The following is a 19,976-nucleotide window of genomic DNA, read 5'->3' as shown; positions in this document are numbered from 1 at the left end:
CAGGCCTATGCTCCTGGCCTGGCGGGATAGGTTGAGAAATTCAGGTTTTGTGACTGGCTATAGACACATTCCCTTTTTAGATTCTTGTTTGGCTTCTGCCACCAGCCAGCTCTATAACTGTCAGCAGGTCACTTGCCTTTCTTACACAGATACTAGGGGCCCTTCTGGTGCTATCCTTTCATGCTGTTGAAGGCAGTATGGCCCAGGAGACAGTGCAGGCCATTAAGTCAGACCTGAATTTACATGTTGGCTCTGCACTTATATTTAAGGGATCTTAATTCTTGACTTATCCCCTTATGTGTAACCCAAACAGTTCACCCCCTAAGATTTCCCTAAGGTTTTTCTTTCCTTTCTCTTTCTGGATGCTCACCTCTCTGCATACTTTTGCCGAATCCTCTCCAGCTTGCAGAATACATATATACCTTCAATTCCCTAAAACTAAATCCCATTTCCTTCCTCTTTCCCTTCATCCTTCCCTCTTTCTTTCCCTCCCTTCCTTCCTTCCTCCCTCCCTCCCTATGGTAAGTGCTAGGCTCTAGGATAGGTGCAGAATAGTCAATACCTCTATGTGTTTCTGGGCCATGGAGAATTGTAAAATATAACGTAGGGGATGGAGATGCAGACACAATCCAGAGTGGCGCATTCTCTAGTAGAGATGTACAGAGTATTGATGGTATACAGAGAGGGAGAAAATTACTCCCTGGGAGTCACTAATGACATTTGTTGTGAACCCTCTAATCACTATGGAAGCAATACCCCAGGTCTCCAAATGTTTTACATGTCAGTGGAGGGAAAGACCTAACGTGCCATGTGTGTGCCCCCTCTCAGAGAGCAGAAAGGAGCAATGGCAGCAGCAGAGCCCCCCCCCAACCCCCCCGAAGGCACACACTACATCTGGTCGGTGCCGTTATTTGGGACTCCCGAGCACCACATCAGCACCTTATTATTCCGTCCAAGGCACACTCAAAGGACAGCCAGGTCTGTTTGGTAGAGCAGCTGCCTCCACGCCTTGAGGGTGCAGTGTTCTGAAACCACTGCTTCTGCAACTTGAACGTGCATATGATTCACTTGCAGATTCTGATTCAGCGGGCCTGAGTAAGGCCCCAGATTCTGCACATCTAACAGCTCCCAGGTGATGCTGCTGCAGCTGGTCCAAAGACCACACTTAGAGGAGACAGTTCCTAGAGAGCATGCCTGTCGTCTTCCTCAGCCCTCGGGATTCTAAAATGGGAGTCTACCAGAAATGGTAGGGGCTAAGAAGCCAAAAGGTCAATAATGTCTGGCGAGGAGGTGAGGTCCTCACTTATAAGAATCTTGGTGCTCTACTGGCATCCAATTTCTCAACCACACAGGAGCCAGGTATCTGACCTGTATATACTAGTGAGGTAAGAAAAGAGAGGAGAGAGGAAAGAAAGGAAACTTAAGTAAATCAAAATTCTGCACGCTGAGAGCTCGCTTGCTTATGAATGTGTTTACAGATAAGCAGCCCCACAGACCAGCTGAATCATGCTGGCTGAGTAAAGGTCTTTCCCCCAAGCCTATCAGACAGAGTAAATCTGTTCAGAAGTGGGACAGGGAGTGCCTGTCACTCTGTGGAAACACACATCAGATAAGATGATTAAATCCCCACCAGCAATGTGCAAGCACCCAGAGGCCCAGACTTTAGACTGCTAAGGTGCCATGCAATTTCTAGGCACTTCATCTAAGAAATAAAGTGAATTATTCCTGTTTTCAGTTCTGTCCTCCTCTCCTCCAGCCTGTGCGATTACTACCCTTGCATCGTTAATAAAAACAGCCACCAGAATTTATAGGGGATCATTCTTCCAAGGATCTCAGCACTTGGAGAAATAAATCAATCAATGTTATTTATTGAGCATATTCAGCTAGGAGATGTGGGGAATAAAGCAAACATGTATTTAGTATGTACACTCTCTTAATTCAAAAACTTTTGGGATGGCTTAGAAAATATACCTTGTGGGGAGGCTATACAACGAGGTGACAGCAGAAGCTGGATTTGGCGTGCTTTCTGGAGTCCGGCTGCCTTGGTTCAAATCCCATCTCTGCCACTTACCAGCTGTGAGGGGTCGGGAATGCCATTTACTCTCTTTTAGCATCAGTGTGCACATCTGTGAAAGAGGGGCAATATCAGGCTGCTCTGATGGTCAAAGATGGGAAAGGATGCAGGCTCGCAGTACATAATGCTCAAGTGTGGGTTGTTTTTATGGCATTAGATGGTTCCTATGTTTAAGGAAAGGGAAGAAAAGCAAAGCAAAGGAAAAGGAAATACCCACGTGACTCACCTGCAGAAGCACACTCTTTCCTGGAAACAAGGAGAAACTTATCATCCGGGCCCTTGCATAAGGGTCATTGGGTAATATAGTGGAAAAGTCTTCAATTACAGTCTTACAGCAGACACAGATAAGCCATTCAAGTGGGTATTTCTTATACAGACCCTGTATAAAAGCACAGAATATAATAACATCACTCATTGCCAGAATGCCTGTGCCTGGCTGGGTCACGTGGCCCAGGTACCTTGTTTCTAATGATGTAACTCATTACAGTGATAGAGCTTGGAGGTACCTAGGAGAATAGCTGGTTAACGTGCCCATTAGACTGTCTTTTTCAAATAGCACATCTTAAGTGCACTTTTAGCAAGTATGGTTTGCAGTCAATTCCTAGTTGAATTCTTTGATGGGGAACTAGGGTGTAGGACTGCCATAAGGTTTTTAGAGACAGATATGAGGAAGGCAGAGTTTATATTCCAGTTATATCCAAAGTATAAGATGTGGATGGGCAGAAAGAAAGGTAGAGAGAATGTTCTAAGAAGTGGGAGCAACACGTGTCTAGGCACACACTCATAGACACAATGATGAGTCAGCCTGATGTGCATGTTCCACATCCAGTCTCCTGGTCCAATGCCCTTTGTTTGTTTCTTCTTTTAAAAACAACAGCTCTATTGAGATACGATTCAGATATTGTAAGGTCATAAGATTCACCCCCTCTAAAGTGCACAATTCAGTAGTTTTTATTCAAAAAGCTCTGCATCTATCACCACTACCTAACTGCAGAATATTTACATCACCCAAGAAAGAATCCTGTACCTATTGGCAGTCACTTTCCATTTCTCTCCAAGCCTCCGCCCTTGGCAAACACTCATCTATTTCCTATCTCTATGTATTTACCTATTCCCCCAATTTTTGTACAAATGAAATCATATAATATGTATGACATACAAACATCATATGATTTAAAAATACAGTATCTTCTACCATTATGTGGATTTTCTTTTCACTTTCTTGATAGTGTCCTCGAAGTACAAAAGTTTAGAATTTTGATGAAGTTCAACTGATCTACTTTTTCTTTTGCCGCTTATGTCTTGGATGTCATATTTAAAAAGCCATACACTTATACCTAAGTTTTCTTGTAATAATCTTAACAGTTTTAGCTCTTACCTTTAGGTTTCTGATCCATTTTGAGTTAATTTTTGTACATGGTATGACACAGGGGTCCAACTTCATTCTTTCACATATGAGTATCCAGTTGTCCTAGGACCATTTATTCAAAGACTTTTCTTCCTCTAAGAAGTTGTATTGGCACAGGTGTCAAAAATTGATTGACCATAAAAATATGGCTTGATCTGGACTCTTAACTCTATTCAATTGATCTGTATGTCTAACTCTATGTGAATACCACAGTGTATTTATTATTGTAGATTTGTAGTAAATTTTGAAATTAAGAAATGTGAGTCCTCTAAGTTCTTTTTCTTTGCCAAGATGTTATGGCTATTCTTAGTCTCTTTATTTTCCATATGATTTTTGAGGTTCAGCTTGTCATTTTCTGTGAAAGCACAAAAAAAAAGAAAGCTGGGATTTGATAGGAATTATGTTAACTATATGGATAAGTTTGGGGAGTATCATCATCTTAACAGTATTAGTTATTCTGATCCATAAATAGGGAACGTCTCTATTTAAATCTTTCATTTCTTTTGATGATGTTTTGTGGGTTTTGGTCTTAAAAGTCTCACATTTATTTTGGTAAGTTTATTCCTAAGTATCTTATTCTTTTTTGATGCTATTATAAATGGAATTGTTTTCTTAATTTCATTTTTGGATTGTTCATTATTTGTGTATAGAAATACAATCGATTTTCATATATTGATCTTGTATCCTGCCACCTTGCTGAACTTGTTATTAGTTCTAGTGCTTTTTTTTCTGTGTGTGGCTTCCTTAGAATTTTCTATCTACTAGAGCATATCATCTTCAAATGTAGTTTTCTTATATTCTTTATTCTTAATGACTCTTCTTCAACCAATGCATTCTTGTTCCTGCTGCCTCCTGTGGGAGCAGGAGAACTTCTTTATGCTCTTACTGGAAGCATCTGAGAAATTTATTGCAGAGACAGATTGGCCTTCGGAAATATGGATCACCCTTAGCACTGTCTGTGGGCAAACAAAGGCATTCAAAAGCTAACATGGTAAAAAGGTGAGAATAATCAATAATCTGTGGTGTTTGTTCAAAGTTCTTAGCCTATCTCCCAAGTCCTCGGCTGTCTCCATTCAATGGTAACAGTAATTGGATCGGCATTAATGAATGAGAACTCATGCATAGCCTCCATACTCGCCCCCATGGCTATTCAGTTCACACTTCCATAGTGCCAGGACTAGGACTGCCAATGAAAGAGATTAGCTTTTAGCAGTTGACCAAGTCATTCTGTCTGGTTGTTTAGTTCCTCACCCATAGTAGATGTTCTCTGCTGGTTGTTCACATGTAGTTCAAAAACCTTTGTGCTTCCTGTCCACTTCCAGAGATCCACCCACCTGCCTTTTTCACAGACATTCCTTGTCTCTGATAGTCTAATCTTTCTCCTTCCAGGCCCTTAACCAACTAACCAACCATGTCATTCCACATTGCCCACAAGTTCATCTATATTTTTACCTTAAGTCAGTTCTTCCTCTACACAAAGTTGATGACTAATTGCACTTAACATCAAAGCTCTGCCGATGGGGAGGCTTTCCCCCTCATCACTGTCCATCAAAGCTAACCTATGAATGAAGCTGGGCCTTTCTACTTATCTGTTATCTCATCATAAAGGCCCTCTGTTAAGCCACAGATGTGAACTATAGGAGATACACGAGTGCAAACTGATTGATGGCATGGGGCTCTGGGCTACCTGCTTGATTAGCTTATAGTGTGCTCTCCAGCTCTGCTTGTTTCCAACCTTGGATGTACCACATCCATCTTAGAATGCACTGCCACAGAACTGGCCCCACCTTGCGACTTGTGGGCTTTGCATGAACCCAGTTCATGATGGATGGCTCTGGTCATAGGATCCCTTGTATCTCAGGGTCAGAAGCTCTGTATTTCCCAAGGGTAAGTAGCACATCAGTAAATGCTTATTGATGGTGATCATCCTCTGTTTTAGGTGGCAGGGACTTTCTCCAGAACCCCAGAAGTCTACATTGTGATTTATTGACTGGAGCTTCCCATCAACTCTGAACACTATTTTCTTCCACCACAGATGGCTCTGGTACCATAGGGTCTCCTAGGTTATATGGCTCATGTGTCAGACCATTTTCTCAAACCTGGTCCTTCTGCTGAGCTCTTTCTTGCTCTGGATACTACTCAAAGTTCACAGCCTTTTAATGTTATACAGAAAATGGGTGAAGGTGGTATTTCCAGGCATAGAATATGCTGCCTCCAGAACCTGAAGAGGCCATTAAGACTTACGCTACTTTCTCAGTAGTTGGAGGCGTAAAATACAATTCTTTGTTGTTTCATTTGGAAGGGATGTTCTGGCATTCTCCAGAACCTGTAGATCCCTAAGAAGTTCACTAATATGCTGGGGTCCTGAAGCTTTAATCTCCACTTTCTGAAGCACATGTATTTTGCCAAGGCTTCCACATAGTAGCCACTTCTTTTTCATCTGGTCTTATTATCATGGCATTGTCAATAGGGCCAGTGTGATGTTCTGTGGACTATCAGACATCTCATCTCCTTGACAGTCTTATTACAACAGAGGGCCAAATCATTAACAAAACCTAAGACAAGACCATAATTATATACTCTTGTCCATCTCACATGAATATGAACTGCTTTGGATCCTCTTTTCTTGTAGGGATGGAAAAGAATGCAGTCACCAGATCACGGTCATTTAATATGTATTGGAGGCTATATTCATCTGCTTTAGTAAAATCACATCTGGCTCTGCAGCTACAACTGGGGACAGTACTTGATTAAATTTACACTAGTTATTCACTCAGTCATGATTCATTCCATTTTTATAGGGGCTATTCTGGTGAATTAAATGAGGATTTATCATAGATCATCACCCTTGTATTCTCTGAAGGTAGCACTAATGTCACCATTCTCACCAGGTTGCAATATTATCTTTTTATTTACTATGTTGACTTGGGGTGAAGGCACAGTTGCACCGGTTTTCATTTGGCTTTCTCTACTAAATTTCCTACTGTACAGGTTAAGGAATCAATACCAACTCCAAGGGTTTATGCCAAACTCCAAAAAGTATGTCTATTCCAATTATACCAGCAAATGATCATCAGGTGGGACTGTGATTCCAGGAATCTGTGAAGCCAGACCTAAGGATTCCAGGATTCAATTACTTCCCTGGCCCCATACAGCCCTTCTGTACGGCAATACTCCCCCCACATTGATCTTTAAGATTCAACTGTAACAGGAGGGTTATTATGGCGTATTGAGTCCCATATTGGATATCAATGCTAATTCTGACTCCATGTCCCACAGTCCTTGAAGAGTTTGGGTATTGCTTTTTCCCAAATGGGCTGTTGCTTGAGTAAATGGCTATAGTCCATTGGCAAAGGGACTAGAACATTTCCAACTGAATACAATTGCTATGGAGTTGCAGGATTCCTTTTCCTAGAAATCCAGCATCTCTTTCTGCCCCTGGTGTTCTGGGTCTGAGAACTGACTGAAGTTTGGAAACTTGACAAAGTACCATGGATTTTAATTTGAGAGATTTTCCTCAGCCTTCTTATCCATTCTTGATATCCTTTGCCTGTGTAAATTAAGAAATATCTCCTTTGCTCATCTAACATGCCTCTGGAAACACCAAGTTCCATTAATATCACCATAGCTCTTTGAAGGTTAGATTCTCCCTCTAGCCAAAGCCAGATACCACTTAAATATTGCCACATATTGTGATATCAGGGCCACCTTGCTTCATTACAATAGTTGCAATTGCCTTGTTTCTGAGGGTTGAGTGCCATCACCTGGACCTTTATTGTTGGAGGATCTAATCAGGCTACTAGAAAGCCTAGTTCTGTATTAGCCTGTCCTATCTTCAGCCTTGGCCTATAGAGAACAGCTATCACTGAGCTGACCCATGTTCACCAGGTATTCCTTGGAGTGTCCTTTAGGCCCTCCCATGGAACATACTCCACTGGCACGTTTATGGCCTGATACAGTATATGCACTCTGTGTGCCAACTTCTTTGAGCTGTTTGATCTCTTGCTTCACCATCCACCATGGCAGTTCTGGCATTTCTACTTCACATAGTGTGGGTCTTTGCTTTTTCCAGATCCTAACAGCCCTTCTAGTAACAATCATCTCCAGGGCCTTTGCTAAGGCATCAAATCATATAAAATGGAGACTATTTCAATATTGATAAACTTTTGATTATCCAACCTTATGTTCCACACCTCTTGATCAGGTACTCCAGGATTCAGTCCCATGCATATGCTAGTAGCCACTACAGGGACATGTTAGCTATGCCTTATAACAACTTTGGTGTATACACTCCTTCCATAAAATTCTCAGTGCATCTCTAGTCTGATTGTACTGGAATTTGATTTTCCTTATTGGATTGTTTGCCAGGGGAAGGGGTAGGGGATATTTCCTTAAGCAGGCAAGCAGTGTCTTGTAATGTGAATGTCTTAATCGAGGTCTCTGCATCATCTTCAAGGAAGGGAAGAGCTATGATCTATCAAGGCCGAGGGGAGGAAGGGACTTCTGAAGGTCCAGCAAGTCAAGGTACTAAGGTCTACTCAAATTGGCCTATTCCAAGTCTCAGCACCCTACTACTTTCCCATTAGGGACCTGCACCTGGCATAGGAGACTTACTGAATCTGAGAATTCAATCCTATCTGAAGCTCTACTACTTTAATGATTAAGTCCTGAGCCTAGTTTTCTATTCTCCTGGTACTCTGGCTGTAGGAGATTAGGGTTTCCCTAAATGCTACTAAGGCCTTCTAGCTTTCATATTTTGTCTGGAAATGATGATTAATCATCTGAGCCTGTCATTATTTATCTTTCAAAAATCAATGGTGCTCAGCAAATCACCCAGTTCCATGGTCCTTATAATTACCATCTCCCTTGTCCCTCTCAATCACAAGAAACACTGCACCACACCATGTACCCCCTTCTATGGATACCCACATCAGTCTACTGCTGATGAAAGTTAACAGTCACACAGAAATTACCCTTCTTTCAACAGCTGCACTGCTACAATACCTCACAGGCTAGTTCTACCCCAGCTACAACCAGTGATGGGGTTTGCACCGCCAGAGAGCCAATGACTGACCCATCTCTAAAGTCCCATTTTGAAAGTCAACTTCCTAAAACTGCTTTTTGTATCAAAGAATTCTTAGGCGAGAATTGGCTGCAGAAGGTTTACTGGGGAGAGTTCTTGAGGTATACATATGTGAGGAAGTGAAGAACGCAAGTTTGGGCAGGAAGAGAAACTCGTATTGAGGTTGTAACTGAGACCGAAGCAGATTCTATGGGGAGTTCTAGAGCCTGAATGGCCCTTCAGAATTCTCCTAAAGTGAGGCAAGAGGGTTAGGCTTTTAAATCTCCAAGCAGGAGTCACTGGCCATGGGCTACCCGGGAGATGTGCAAGAGGGAAGGCTTAATTTTGGGCAAGGCAGTTCCTACTGACAGACATAGCTGTAAACTCTGAGTGGTCCTTAGATATTCTAAGAAGCTAGGACATTTGTGTATCAATCCTGAAGAGGGGATGCTGTTGCCTACCGCAACATCTGTCACAATGACCATGGCTATTATCACCCCACCAGGACCACTGCCTGTCTTTCACAGTCTTACCAGACTGGAATTTCCACACCTTTGCAGACAATATTGCTTATTCTAGATTTGGGATTGCTTTTTAGAGCAAAAAGAAAACACCCTCCTGCTACAGTTCCACCACACATGATCCACTAAGCTTGGCTGGCAAGTGGAGGCCACGGGTGACAACCTGATGCCAATTAGCAATGGGAAAGCTAGCCTAGCCCTCTGCTCTGTTGGCACTGCGGTCGCACAACTTTCCCTTTCTTTGGCTCACAATCTGACAAAATAGGTCTGGAATACGAGAGAGAAAAAATTTAGTTTGGCATTACAACTTCTTGACCATGACACTGTCCCGATTAATAATCACCTTGAAACTCCAGGTCATCACCCTCTAATTAATGTTGCCCCTCTCCTGCAGTATCCTGACTCTCAAGCCTCCAGGGTCAAGTGAGAACCCCAGTCTATCTTAGTCCCATCAGAGACCGAGAGTAAGAGAGAAAGTGACTGTGGCAAGGACTGACTACATGTTCAACAAGCCTTTTCCCTATTTCTCCTTGACACACTAGTCTGTATTTGCCGGCCTCTTGAAGTTCAGTAGAGCAATGTGCCTGAACTCTGGACAAAGGAAGCAGACAGAGATCATGTACCCACTCCCAGACCTGGCCCGTGGATGCTCCCACATGCAATTCTCCTCTTTCTTTCCTCTCTTGTGAGAAGCCAGGAAAGGTATGAGGAGTGAAGACTGGAGGCTTAAAGTGTAAAGTACAAGTATCCTCGGATGTCTGCTGGGAAGAAAAGCTGTCCAGAGGAGCTATTCCTCCAAATCAGACTGTTATACAAAGAATCATTTGTTGTTATCCCAGTGGAATTTGGGTTTGTTTGTTACAGCAGTTGGCTTACTCTAATACAGGGATAGCAAATTAATGTGAGTCAGAGAGAACCCAAGGGAACCTGAGTTGTGTTTCTCACCAGCTCCAGGCACTAATTACTTGGTTACTTTTTTTAGATTCTCAGCACCCACCCAGTGACTTCAGCTAACCAAAATCATCATTTTGAAAATAAATAAATATTCATTTGAGTATCACCTTGGTGCAAATAAGAAGAGTCAGAACTTCCCTATGATCAGAAGGGTCTTAATGAATCTAAGATGTGTAGCCTGTTACTCTTTGGACACCATGCATGGAGTTCTCATTAGGTAGAGAATGACCTATCTTTTCCCTGCCCTGCCCCAAGCTTCTCTCCACAGCATGAGCAACTCTGTCTAGAGGGCTGTATCCTGCGTCTATTCAGAAATGCATTTCCTTTTTCTTCCAAGCAATACAGAAACTGATGGTCTGTGCACAGGGGTTTGGCCAGGGGCATTCCCCAAGACAGCATGGGCACATCAACCTAAGGCAAGAAATGTGGGCTCTGGGGAAACATTTTTGCACTTAACCATGCCAGCCTGGCACTCCACAATGTTCGCACTCCTCCAATTAAGCTGTTCAGTTCTCAATCATCTGGAGCCGCTGCCAACTGCTGGCTGCTGATAGTCAGAGTGGCTGCTGCCCGGAATGTCAGCAGTTCTGCTTTTCTGCCTCTCCTGGACTGGCTCTACTACACCCTTCTTCCCAGCCTCCCCATGACAGCAAGCCGCTAACTTCCCTTCACCCGGGTGCTATTAAGAGAGACACCTGGGAAGGTGCAGTGGGGCTACTAGGCTGTGATTTCTTTTGGTGCTTGTAGTCTACACCTGGTACTATACCATTCCAGTGCTTTGAACACCACCTCATGCAAGTGAGGTGTCAATTCTTGTTCCTGGAGATATTGAACAGCTTGGGTCGTGGACAGAATGCCTGCTGAACATACATTCCCTGCTAGCCTGAGCTGGTGCTCTACATATATGAATCTTTACATCACCCAGGAAGACAAATACTATATATCGATTTTACAAACAAAGATGTTAGGAAAAGCTAAGTCTCCTGACAATCTATCACTTTCTTTTTTCTCTCTTCTCATTACCAACATCCTGCATTAGAAATATGTCATCTTAAAAAAGAAAAGAAATGCATCATCTTCCCTTGACCTTGTAAAATCCAGCCTCTGGTTTTTGGCATCTAGATTCCTTCCTCTAGACATGTGTTGTTCAATATTATACCCATTAGCCACATGTGGCTACTGAGCACTTGAAATGTGGCTAGACAGAATCAAGATGTACTGTAAGTGCAAATTACACACCAGATGTTGAAGACTTAGTACAATAATAAAGAATATAAAATATCTTATTAATGCTGTTTAATACTGATTACATGTTGAAATGATTATAATGCTTATATTTGGCTATAAGTCAAATAAAATATACTATCCAAATCAGGTTTTCTTTTCCTTTTCCTTTTCAATTTTTTAAAATTTTATTTACTTATTTTAATATGATTTATTGTCAAGTTGGCTAACATACAGTATGTACAGTGTGCTCTTGGTTTTGGGGGTAGATTCCCGTGATTCATCACTTACAGCTTTTTCCTTTTTTAATGTGGCTACTAGAAACTTCAGAGCTACACATGTGGCTTGCCTTTGTACCTCACAATATCTGTGACTTGGATAGTGAAGTGTCTAGAGATTGACCAGAATGTTCTGTTAGAGGCACAAACTGACCATAACACCTGCTGCTTCCCATAACCAGTAGGACAGATCCCATGGTCCTTAATATGGCTGACAAGTCCTTCCATGTTACGTCCCTCATCTCCCCTTGTTTCCTGAGCCTCCACATTTCATTTTACATTCCTGCTAACTTCCGCATGGGGTGCTTCCTCACCCCCACCACTATGTTTCTAGCACCTCTACTTTGTTCATGCTCTTCCCTCTGCCTGGAATGTCTTTCTCCCCAGAAGTCCCCTGGAAAACTCCTTCCTGTTGGTCTTCTCAGACTTGATGACTGCTTCCAGAAACCTTCTCTAACCCTGCCCCTTGGCCCAGGGCCAGGACTAGGGTAAGACAGGCAGGGCCCCTATGGTACAAAGTTTAAGGAGGTGCTTCTATAAACCCTAGAGTAGCACCTCTTTATGTTTGGTGTCCCAGGTGCCTCTTCCTGTGAAGTCCCTGTGGAAGTCTGTGGCTGTGCTTCAGCAATGTCTTAAAATTATCTTGTGTGCTTTATTCACTGGTAAAACTCTGGCAGTGTGTTTCCTACCAAAATATTGATCGTGACACTCAAGAAAGAAAACTTTGTCCTGAGGGAGCACTCTGTTTATCAGGCACTGTGCTATGTGTTGGGAATTCAACAATGACATAGTCTATGATCTTAAAAATCATCACAAAACCTTGTTATGTGCCCTCTGCTTTCCTACTTCAAGTAGAAACTTCCAGGTTTTGAAATACTGACTACCTGTGCAGCCAGCTGAAGTACAGATTCTCAGGCCCCATCCCAGAGTGTCTGATTCTGTAGCTCTGCAATGGGGTCCAGATGTTCTATGATCAAATTTAGAGAAACATTCCTCTACTACATTCATTTAGCTTTCATTTGACTATTATTGAGTGCCTACTCTGTGTAAGTCTTTGTGCTAGGGGCTGTCAAGGAAACAAAGATAAATCAGGAAAGAATAATGTCTTATAGACTCCTAGAGTTTATGGAACGTCTCCATATGCGCAATTTTGTTTGATCAGTGGATTAAAGATTATCTCCCTTTTAGAGATAAGACCTATTTGCTCAAAATCACACATAAGTAGGTAGTGGGGACTAGGATCAAGGTCACAGTGAGAAAGCAGTGGGGAATGGAATCAAGGTCACATAGCTAAGAAGGTAGTGGGGACGACGGGAATTGAGGTCACATGGTAAGTAGTGGGGATTGGAATGGAGCCCAGCCATGCCTTCCCACTTGACACAGGAGTTTGTCCTGCAAAGGTGATCTTGAGATGCACTAGAATTTCATACCTAGGGACATGAGCCCACCATAAAGAAAGGGAGGAGGAGAAAGGAAGAGGATTCTGGAAGCCAGCTCATGGAGAGAAGAGGGGAAGGCCAGCTAGTCTCTGGCTGCTACTCAATCCCAGTGTGATAGGGGCAAAGGTGGGTTCTCCTGCACCTGTGGGCCTGAAGTGAGTTCTGGAATCCTCTTAAATTCTCCTCCTTTCACCCTTCCCTAGCCCCAGGAACCCATCCTATCCCAGCAAAGGTAGGAGGTCCTGAGACAGCCTGACTTCTCTATAACACAGGTGTCTTTTTACCCCATTTCCCCTTCTTCCCCAGGATGGCTCAGAGAACAGAGAACATACTTCCCTAGTCCCTGCGCCCCTCCCCCAAGCTTGCTGAGTAGCCCAGGGACCTACCCCTGACAGGCCTAGGCAGGGTGGGCGTGGGCGTAGGTAGTGCAGGGCAGCGGGCAACAACCCCTCAGCACTCCACCCCAGGCCAGCCCTCCCCTCTCCTGAGGCTGGGCTCCCAGGGCTCTGGAGACCAGGTTGTCAGTTAAAGCAGACCTGACAGCTGACAGCTTTCCAGAACAGCAGGAGCACGGTTAGCTTTCCTTCAGGTTTTTTTTTTTTTTTTCCCCTCCTCTTTCTTTCCCCTGTTGTTGCAAGACTGGAAGCCTGACTGGAATTTAAAGCAAGGCTCTGGGATAAAAATGTATGATAGCACCAAGCCCTGCTCTCTTGGCTTCCTCCTCCGATTGGCAGCTGTCCGCTTTCTGGGGTCTGAGAACAGAACACCTGCAAATTGTCAGAGGAGGGGTCTGAGGCAGGAAGGGAGGTGACCCTGCACTCTGAGGCCTGAGCAAGCCTTCTTCGCTGGGGCGCTGATCATGTTTCCACTTGGGGCACAGAAGGAGCAAGCGGCCCTCCTGGGAAGCACCTGTTATCTGTCCCCAGGTCCCCAAGCCCTTCCCTCTCCCGAAGTCTGGAATGCCCAGGAGGCTCCTGTGCCTGCCACTAATCCATCCCACTCACGGAATCTGTCTGTTCCCCTATCAGTTCCTGCTTATGGCAGATAGATAAATAGATGGATAGATAGGAAGGAGAGACTCTAAGCAGCTTAGATAAACTATCCTATTTACATCTCTGGGTCCAATCTATCAATCCATCGGTCTGCCCATTGTGTTTGTGTTCTCTCTCAATCTGCCACTTCAGCCTCCATTAACCATTCATCTGTCTTCCTTTTGCCCTACACTTTCCCCTTCCACCCCCCATTTCCCAGCATCAAAATAAATCCAAAGCTGAGACACAATGAGGCACGCCCTTCCATTCCACTCCAGTTATCCCGGAAGGTTGGCCATGGCAGCTGACACTGGGGGCTTCCTTCCACTCAACTCCTCAGGAAATATGCAAATAAACCGTTGGAACACTCAGGGTACGAACACCAACAGTCAGGTCAGCTATGAGGCTGCTCCCAAATTCACAGTTCTGCAAACAGAGCCAATTGAGGCTCTCTTGGGATAAAGGGGGTGGTAGGGGATGGCAGTGGGCTGGGGCAAGGGGGAAGAGGAGGACATTGCATATCTGTACACAAAAGAGTTGGACCAACTATTAAATAAAGTGACAGAGTGGGAGGAGAGAAAAAGGTAGGAATTTCACAAATTTCAGAATTAGTACTATTTGTTGACATTTAAACAGTTCATTTCTGTAGATCCTCTCAACTTCATATTTCACTGCTAACAGCATAAGGGGCTATTTCAAATGACCAGATTCCCAGTAAATGCAGTGAAAATTCATGATATTAATTGTATATAAAAGTGTTTTAAAGAAAGAAAAAAAGAAAGAAAGAAAGAAAGAAAGAAAGAAAGAAAGAAAGAAAAGAAAAGAGGCCACCAGCCTCAGCAAATCAAGTGTCAGAGGCACTTAAACAAATGCAAGGCACATAAATAAACAAACAAACAAACAAACAAAGATAGAGCCTCTTGCCCTTTCCTTGAGACCACCAGGCATCTAATTTTGTTTGGCCCAGAAATCCCGCAAGTCTCCAGCTTCCCATTGCCCTATGAAAACCACCATAATCCTATTCCCATCATCTATCCCAGGACCCACGTCCCTAGCTGTTGGCCCTGGGGTCTCCTCTGGTGTCTACACATTCCTTCCATTAACTTCTGGATAGCTGTAAGCCAAGGAAGGCAGCACCTCTATCTCAAGACCCTTAAAAGGAGGAACTCAATAAGATATGGTAGGACTTAGTTTAAAATGAAAAATATAAATTCTGTGATTATCCCGATCCTCTGCCACACAGGTCAGAAACATGGGTCCACCGGGGGTTGGGGGGGCTGTTCCACCTGCCCCCGCCATAGGATGTGACTTGCCACGGGAGGGCAGCACCGTCCTGGACCCTGTGAAGTTTGAGGCAAGTACCAGAGGAATAGGGATAGAGGGGCTCCCAGCTGCCGCACCCCGTACTCCGGCAGATCTCATGATGGCTTTCAGAACTGCCTGGAGACCTGCGTGCCTATCGACATTAGAGGCTGCTGGTGATGAATGGAACAGAGAGACAGAGGAGAAACAGGAGAAGTAGGCTTGAGGGGGGTGGGACCCTTTCCACTCTCCAGGGCTAGAGAAACTCCCAGGAAAAAACCTCTAGGCCCCACTGCAGCCCAGGAAAATAAAGCACAGCTAACAACATTTTACTCGTCCACCATTTAATAGATGTTGGCTGGCTCAGTTTAGGGGCATGTGATATTTATTTATAAGCATACACTAGTGAATATCAGAAGACGTCAATAACTAATTATGAGCCCGGCAGAAGAAGAAAAGCCCATTCCTCAAACCAGCCAGATGCATGTTTGAAAGGTAGTATTTTTAAAATGGGAGAATACTGGTCTCACATACATTATTTTAGGATAAAAAAAGTCTGAATAAACATTGTTTTAAGAAAAAAAAAAGGGGGAGAGATAGGAGATCTAAGCCCTACATTTCCTGATTCTGATGCTGGGAAAAATCACTTAATATTCCTGCCTTTTATGTGGTTTATTTGTAAATGGTAAAATGGGGATGATGCAAACTTACATTTTTGAGAACTGGGTCTCTTGAGGTCCCTCCAAACTATCTGATCAATGATTAGGAGGAATTCAAGGACTCATCATTTATAGGAAAAGCTTCCTTCTTACTTTAGAGATAATCCCTGGAAAAGAGAAAAGCAAACAGTAAAGCAGAAAGGAGAGTCTTTCTATATTTCTACTTATTCAAGGCCAAAAAGGGGAAATAAGAGGCTTTAAATCATGGGGTTTGCAATTACAAGAGATCTCCTGAGAAGGTATGCAGTGGAATAAATTAGCACAGTGTCAGGCACATAGTAGGTGCACAACGTTTGTTTGAATAGATAGACGAATGAATGAAAGAATGAATGAACCAAGATGCACTGAGTTGTGGCTCTCTCATATGACCACTTTGTACAAAGAGCATCTCTAGCAAAGGAAGTTCTAAAAATTCCATGGAGGTCTCTAAAAAGAAATAGATTATTTAGTGCAATGCTTTAGGAGTGGTTCTGTACAATGACAGTGGGAAAGGCTAGATCAGTGTGCCACATCTTTTGGGAGCTTGTTAAAAATACAGATTCCTGGGCAGCACCTCAGATCTACTGAATCAGAATCTCCAGGGTGGTACATGGCAATGGCATTTGATGAGCTCCTAGCTGATTCTCATGTAGCCAGCCTTTGCTAGTCCTCAGATCAGTGCTGGGGCACTACTGCTCTAGATGATATCTCAAGGGCCCTTCCAGCCCAAGGATCCCATGATCCTGTGGAATGGACACTGGGGAGAAGTGATCGAGACAAGGAGAATTCGTTCATCCCACGCTTATTGCGCATGTAACAGAAATATAACAGTCGTGTGGCTATGATCTCTCACTGAGCAAAAACCTGACCTCCAGGGAAGAGCTGTAGAAATCTACCCCCACCATTACCATCATCCTATAGGACAGGATGTTCTTTTTTTTTTGGGGGGGGGGGCAGTTCACAGAATAAAAGTACTTCCTTAGATTGTGTTAAGTTTTACATTTTTTTTAAATTTTTTTTTTCAACGTTTATTTATTTTTGGGACAGAGAGAGACAGAGCATGAACGGGGGAGGGGCAGAGAGAGAGGAAGACACAGAATCGGAAACAGGCTCCAGGCTCTGAGCCATCAGCCCAGAGCCTGACGCGGGGCTCGAACTCACGGACCGCGAGATCGTGACCTGGCTGAAGTCGGACGCTTAACCGACTGCGCCACCCAGGCGCCCCTAAGTTTTACATTTAATGAAGTGCTTTTGCACTTGGCATTCACATGATATAACACGGCAAGTATGGTTATTATCCCCATTTCATGAGTGAGAAAACCAAGGCTTAGAAAAGTTTAATTACTTCCTTAGCATCATTTAGCTTGTATGCAGTAGAGCCAGGAAGCCAACCAAATTTTGAAGCTCCTAATACAATGCTATTTTAACTATTCCCTAGAGTTACATCATCTGTGGAGTGTGGCTTAAATGTCCCTGTGAAATTGCTGATATTTTTTCATATTTTATCTGTGTAATAATATTATCTCCTGAGGCAAAGAAAGTGCCATCTTCCCGGTAAAATAAATCCCAGATCTACAGGGAGAAGGGGAGCTGGACTGTTTGACTTTGTTTTTTTTTCCCCCAAGATTCATCTTCCCTTGGTGAAATTTCCCAAAGTGTGCTCCTCAGAACACCAATCCTACAGAAGTTTCCTGAAATGAGTGTTGCTTTGTCACTGAGGTTTGAGAAACACTGCACAACTCTTACTAATCCTAGAGATGCACAATGCTTGTGATGTATTAAAGACTGTGGTAGGTTAAATGGTGACCCTACAAAAATATATATTCACTTTCTAATCCTTGGAGCCTGTGAATATTACCTAATATGGCAAAAGATGTGATTAACTTGAGGATCTTGAGAGGAGTTTATCCTGGATTAACTAGGTGGGCTCTAATTTCAGTCACACGTATCTTAATAAGAGAGAAACGGAGATTTCTCTCTCATTCTCTCTCTCTCCTACACACACACACACACACACACACACAAAGAGGTGACGTAAAGGTGGATCAGGGACAGATCTAAAGATGCTGTCTTTGGGGCACCTGGGTGGTGCGATTGGATAAGCTTCCAACTTCGGCTGAGGTAATGATCTCGCGGTTCATGAGTTTGAGCCCTACGTTAGGCTCTGTGCTGAGAGCTCAGAGCCTGGAGCCCGTTTCAGATTCTGTGTCTCCCTCTCTCTCTGCCCTTCCCCTATGCACACTCTGTCTCCCTCAAAAATAAATAAACATTAGAAAAAAAGATACGGTCTCTGAAGATTAGGGTGATGGACACAAGTGAAGAAATGTGGACAACCACCAGAAGCTGGAAGAACTGATTCTCTCCTAGAGCTTATGGAGGGACCATCAACCTGGGGATACTGACTTCAGACTTCTAGGCTCCAGAACTGTGAGAGAATACAAGCCACCAAGTTTGTGGCAATTTGTTACAGCAGCCACAGGAAATTAGCAAAAAGGCCTTGAGGAGTCTTGCTAAGAGTCAACTCCTTTAAGATGTTTAACCCAACATTCCCCAAACTTGGTTGACCATGGCATCTTTTTCCCCATAAGTTTTATTAATATCCAAACAGAACTCATATTATATGCAACCCACTTCAGAAAATGCTGCCTGAGGGAAATCTTTTGTTAATTACTAGGGCTCCTACTGCACATCTGGGGACAGAGCTGCTCATAGTTAATGTTCTGACCAAATATGAGCCAGGATCCTGTCCTGCCAACTCTGTAGTAGAGCTAAGACCAGGAGAATATTTAAATAAGACTTTCCTGAAGGCTGGGGATAGCAAAAGAGGAAAGTCAACGGGATATGAATATAAAACTGGATGATCCTGCCGCCAAAGGACTTTTTGGGTTGGGCCCACTGGGGTACGCTGTAGGGATATGGTCTTATCCCTAACCACTACCATATTGCTCCAAACATCTATACAAACCCCAATACCCCAGAGCATACTGAAATGTCTCTAGACTTCTCTCTAGAAAGCAAGGCCCGCCTGTGCAAGGAGTCTGTCTGAGATAGCTCTTCTGCAATGCCTAAGACTTGGATGACAGCCTGTGGGCTTCAGTAGAGTAATTGCGCCTGATTACAGGGTACCTTGGCATTACAAAACATGGGAGAAGGCAAGGAGACCCATACTTCCTTTCATCTGGCTCCAGAGGACAGCCTCATCTTCAATACGCAGCTCTGTATATTCAAGGACCACATCAAAACAGGAGGCACAAGATCAGTGCAGGTACCCCGACCCAGGAAGCAAATACGCGACTCTTGTTTTGTAGGAGTGACATAAAGAATCACAATAATGGGAAAGATGCATTTTATTGCATCCCCCACTTCCAGCCTTCCTTCCCTAATATCTACTTGTTGTTATGACTATTATCATTATTTTACACACCTCTTTCACATGAATGCTTGGCTATAAAGCAGCACTTGTTTTGCTTTATTGCCATTTGCCTTATGTAGGCCATTAAGGCTTTACCGCTCAAGCAAGGAGGCTTAATTTTATTTTTAAATAAGAAGATTCTATGACTTCAAGACATTTATAAACTCCAGCTGGAAGGTGATTCAACTTTTCTGTGGAAGGCAAAAGACCTGGTGTCCTGGTCACTGAGCAACGGGTCACCATGACATTTCAAGAGCCCCTAAGTTAGCCTGGCTGTAAATTCATAGAAAACACACACACACACACGCACGCGCGCGCACGCGCGCGCACGCGCACACGCACACACGCACACCAACAAAAGGAGCCAGAAAGAAAGATAGCTGCAAGATAGAAAGAATGTTTAGAGAAGACAGAACCTGTGAAGGCCACATGACAGACGGAAAAAAGTGGCTGCTGGCTCAAGAGGCCAGGTTTCAGAGCAATTACTTAAAGCTAGGCTGCACGCTCCTCACTGAGCTGATTCCTCTTGACAAGGAAGGGAGAGGGGCCGGGGAGGGAGGCAGACTTATTGTC

At 43.6% G+C, this 19,976-nt stretch overlaps 1 protein-coding gene across 4 annotated transcripts in view; it reads right to left on the bottom strand.

Moving 5' to 3' along the window:
• The window catches only part of LOC147572669 (uncharacterized), a 37,039-nt gene that overhangs the window by 6,329 nt on the left and 10,734 nt on the right, over positions 1-19,976 (bottom strand). Inside the window, exons 1-4 of one of the 4 annotated variants that reach the window (XR_015245894.1) lie at positions 4,935-5,030; positions 3,453-4,377; positions 2,301-2,453; positions 1,972-2,126 (exon numbers count right to left, since the gene is read on the bottom strand). Coding sequence is in view for 1 of the 4 variants with exons in the window: in XM_086693501.1 (XP_086549627.1) it covers positions 1,972-2,126; positions 2,301-2,453; positions 3,453-3,518 (374 nt within the window). In the remaining 3 variants the exon portion in view is untranslated. Of the gene's footprint in view, positions 1-1,971; positions 2,127-2,300; positions 2,454-3,452; positions 4,868-4,934; positions 5,032-16,004; positions 16,120-19,976 lie in introns of those variants that run through there. The other 3 variants (XM_086693501.1, XR_015245895.1, XR_015245896.1) reach the window with 3 other exon arrangements.

Source organism: Puma concolor, chromosome E4 (assembly GCF_028749965.1).
Source record: "Puma concolor isolate L17-30 chromosome E4, mPumCon1.1.hap2, whole genome shotgun sequence".
Lineage (NCBI taxonomy): Eukaryota > Metazoa > Chordata > Mammalia > Carnivora > Felidae > Puma > Puma concolor.
This window is presented reverse-complemented; position numbering and strand designations above follow the sequence as displayed.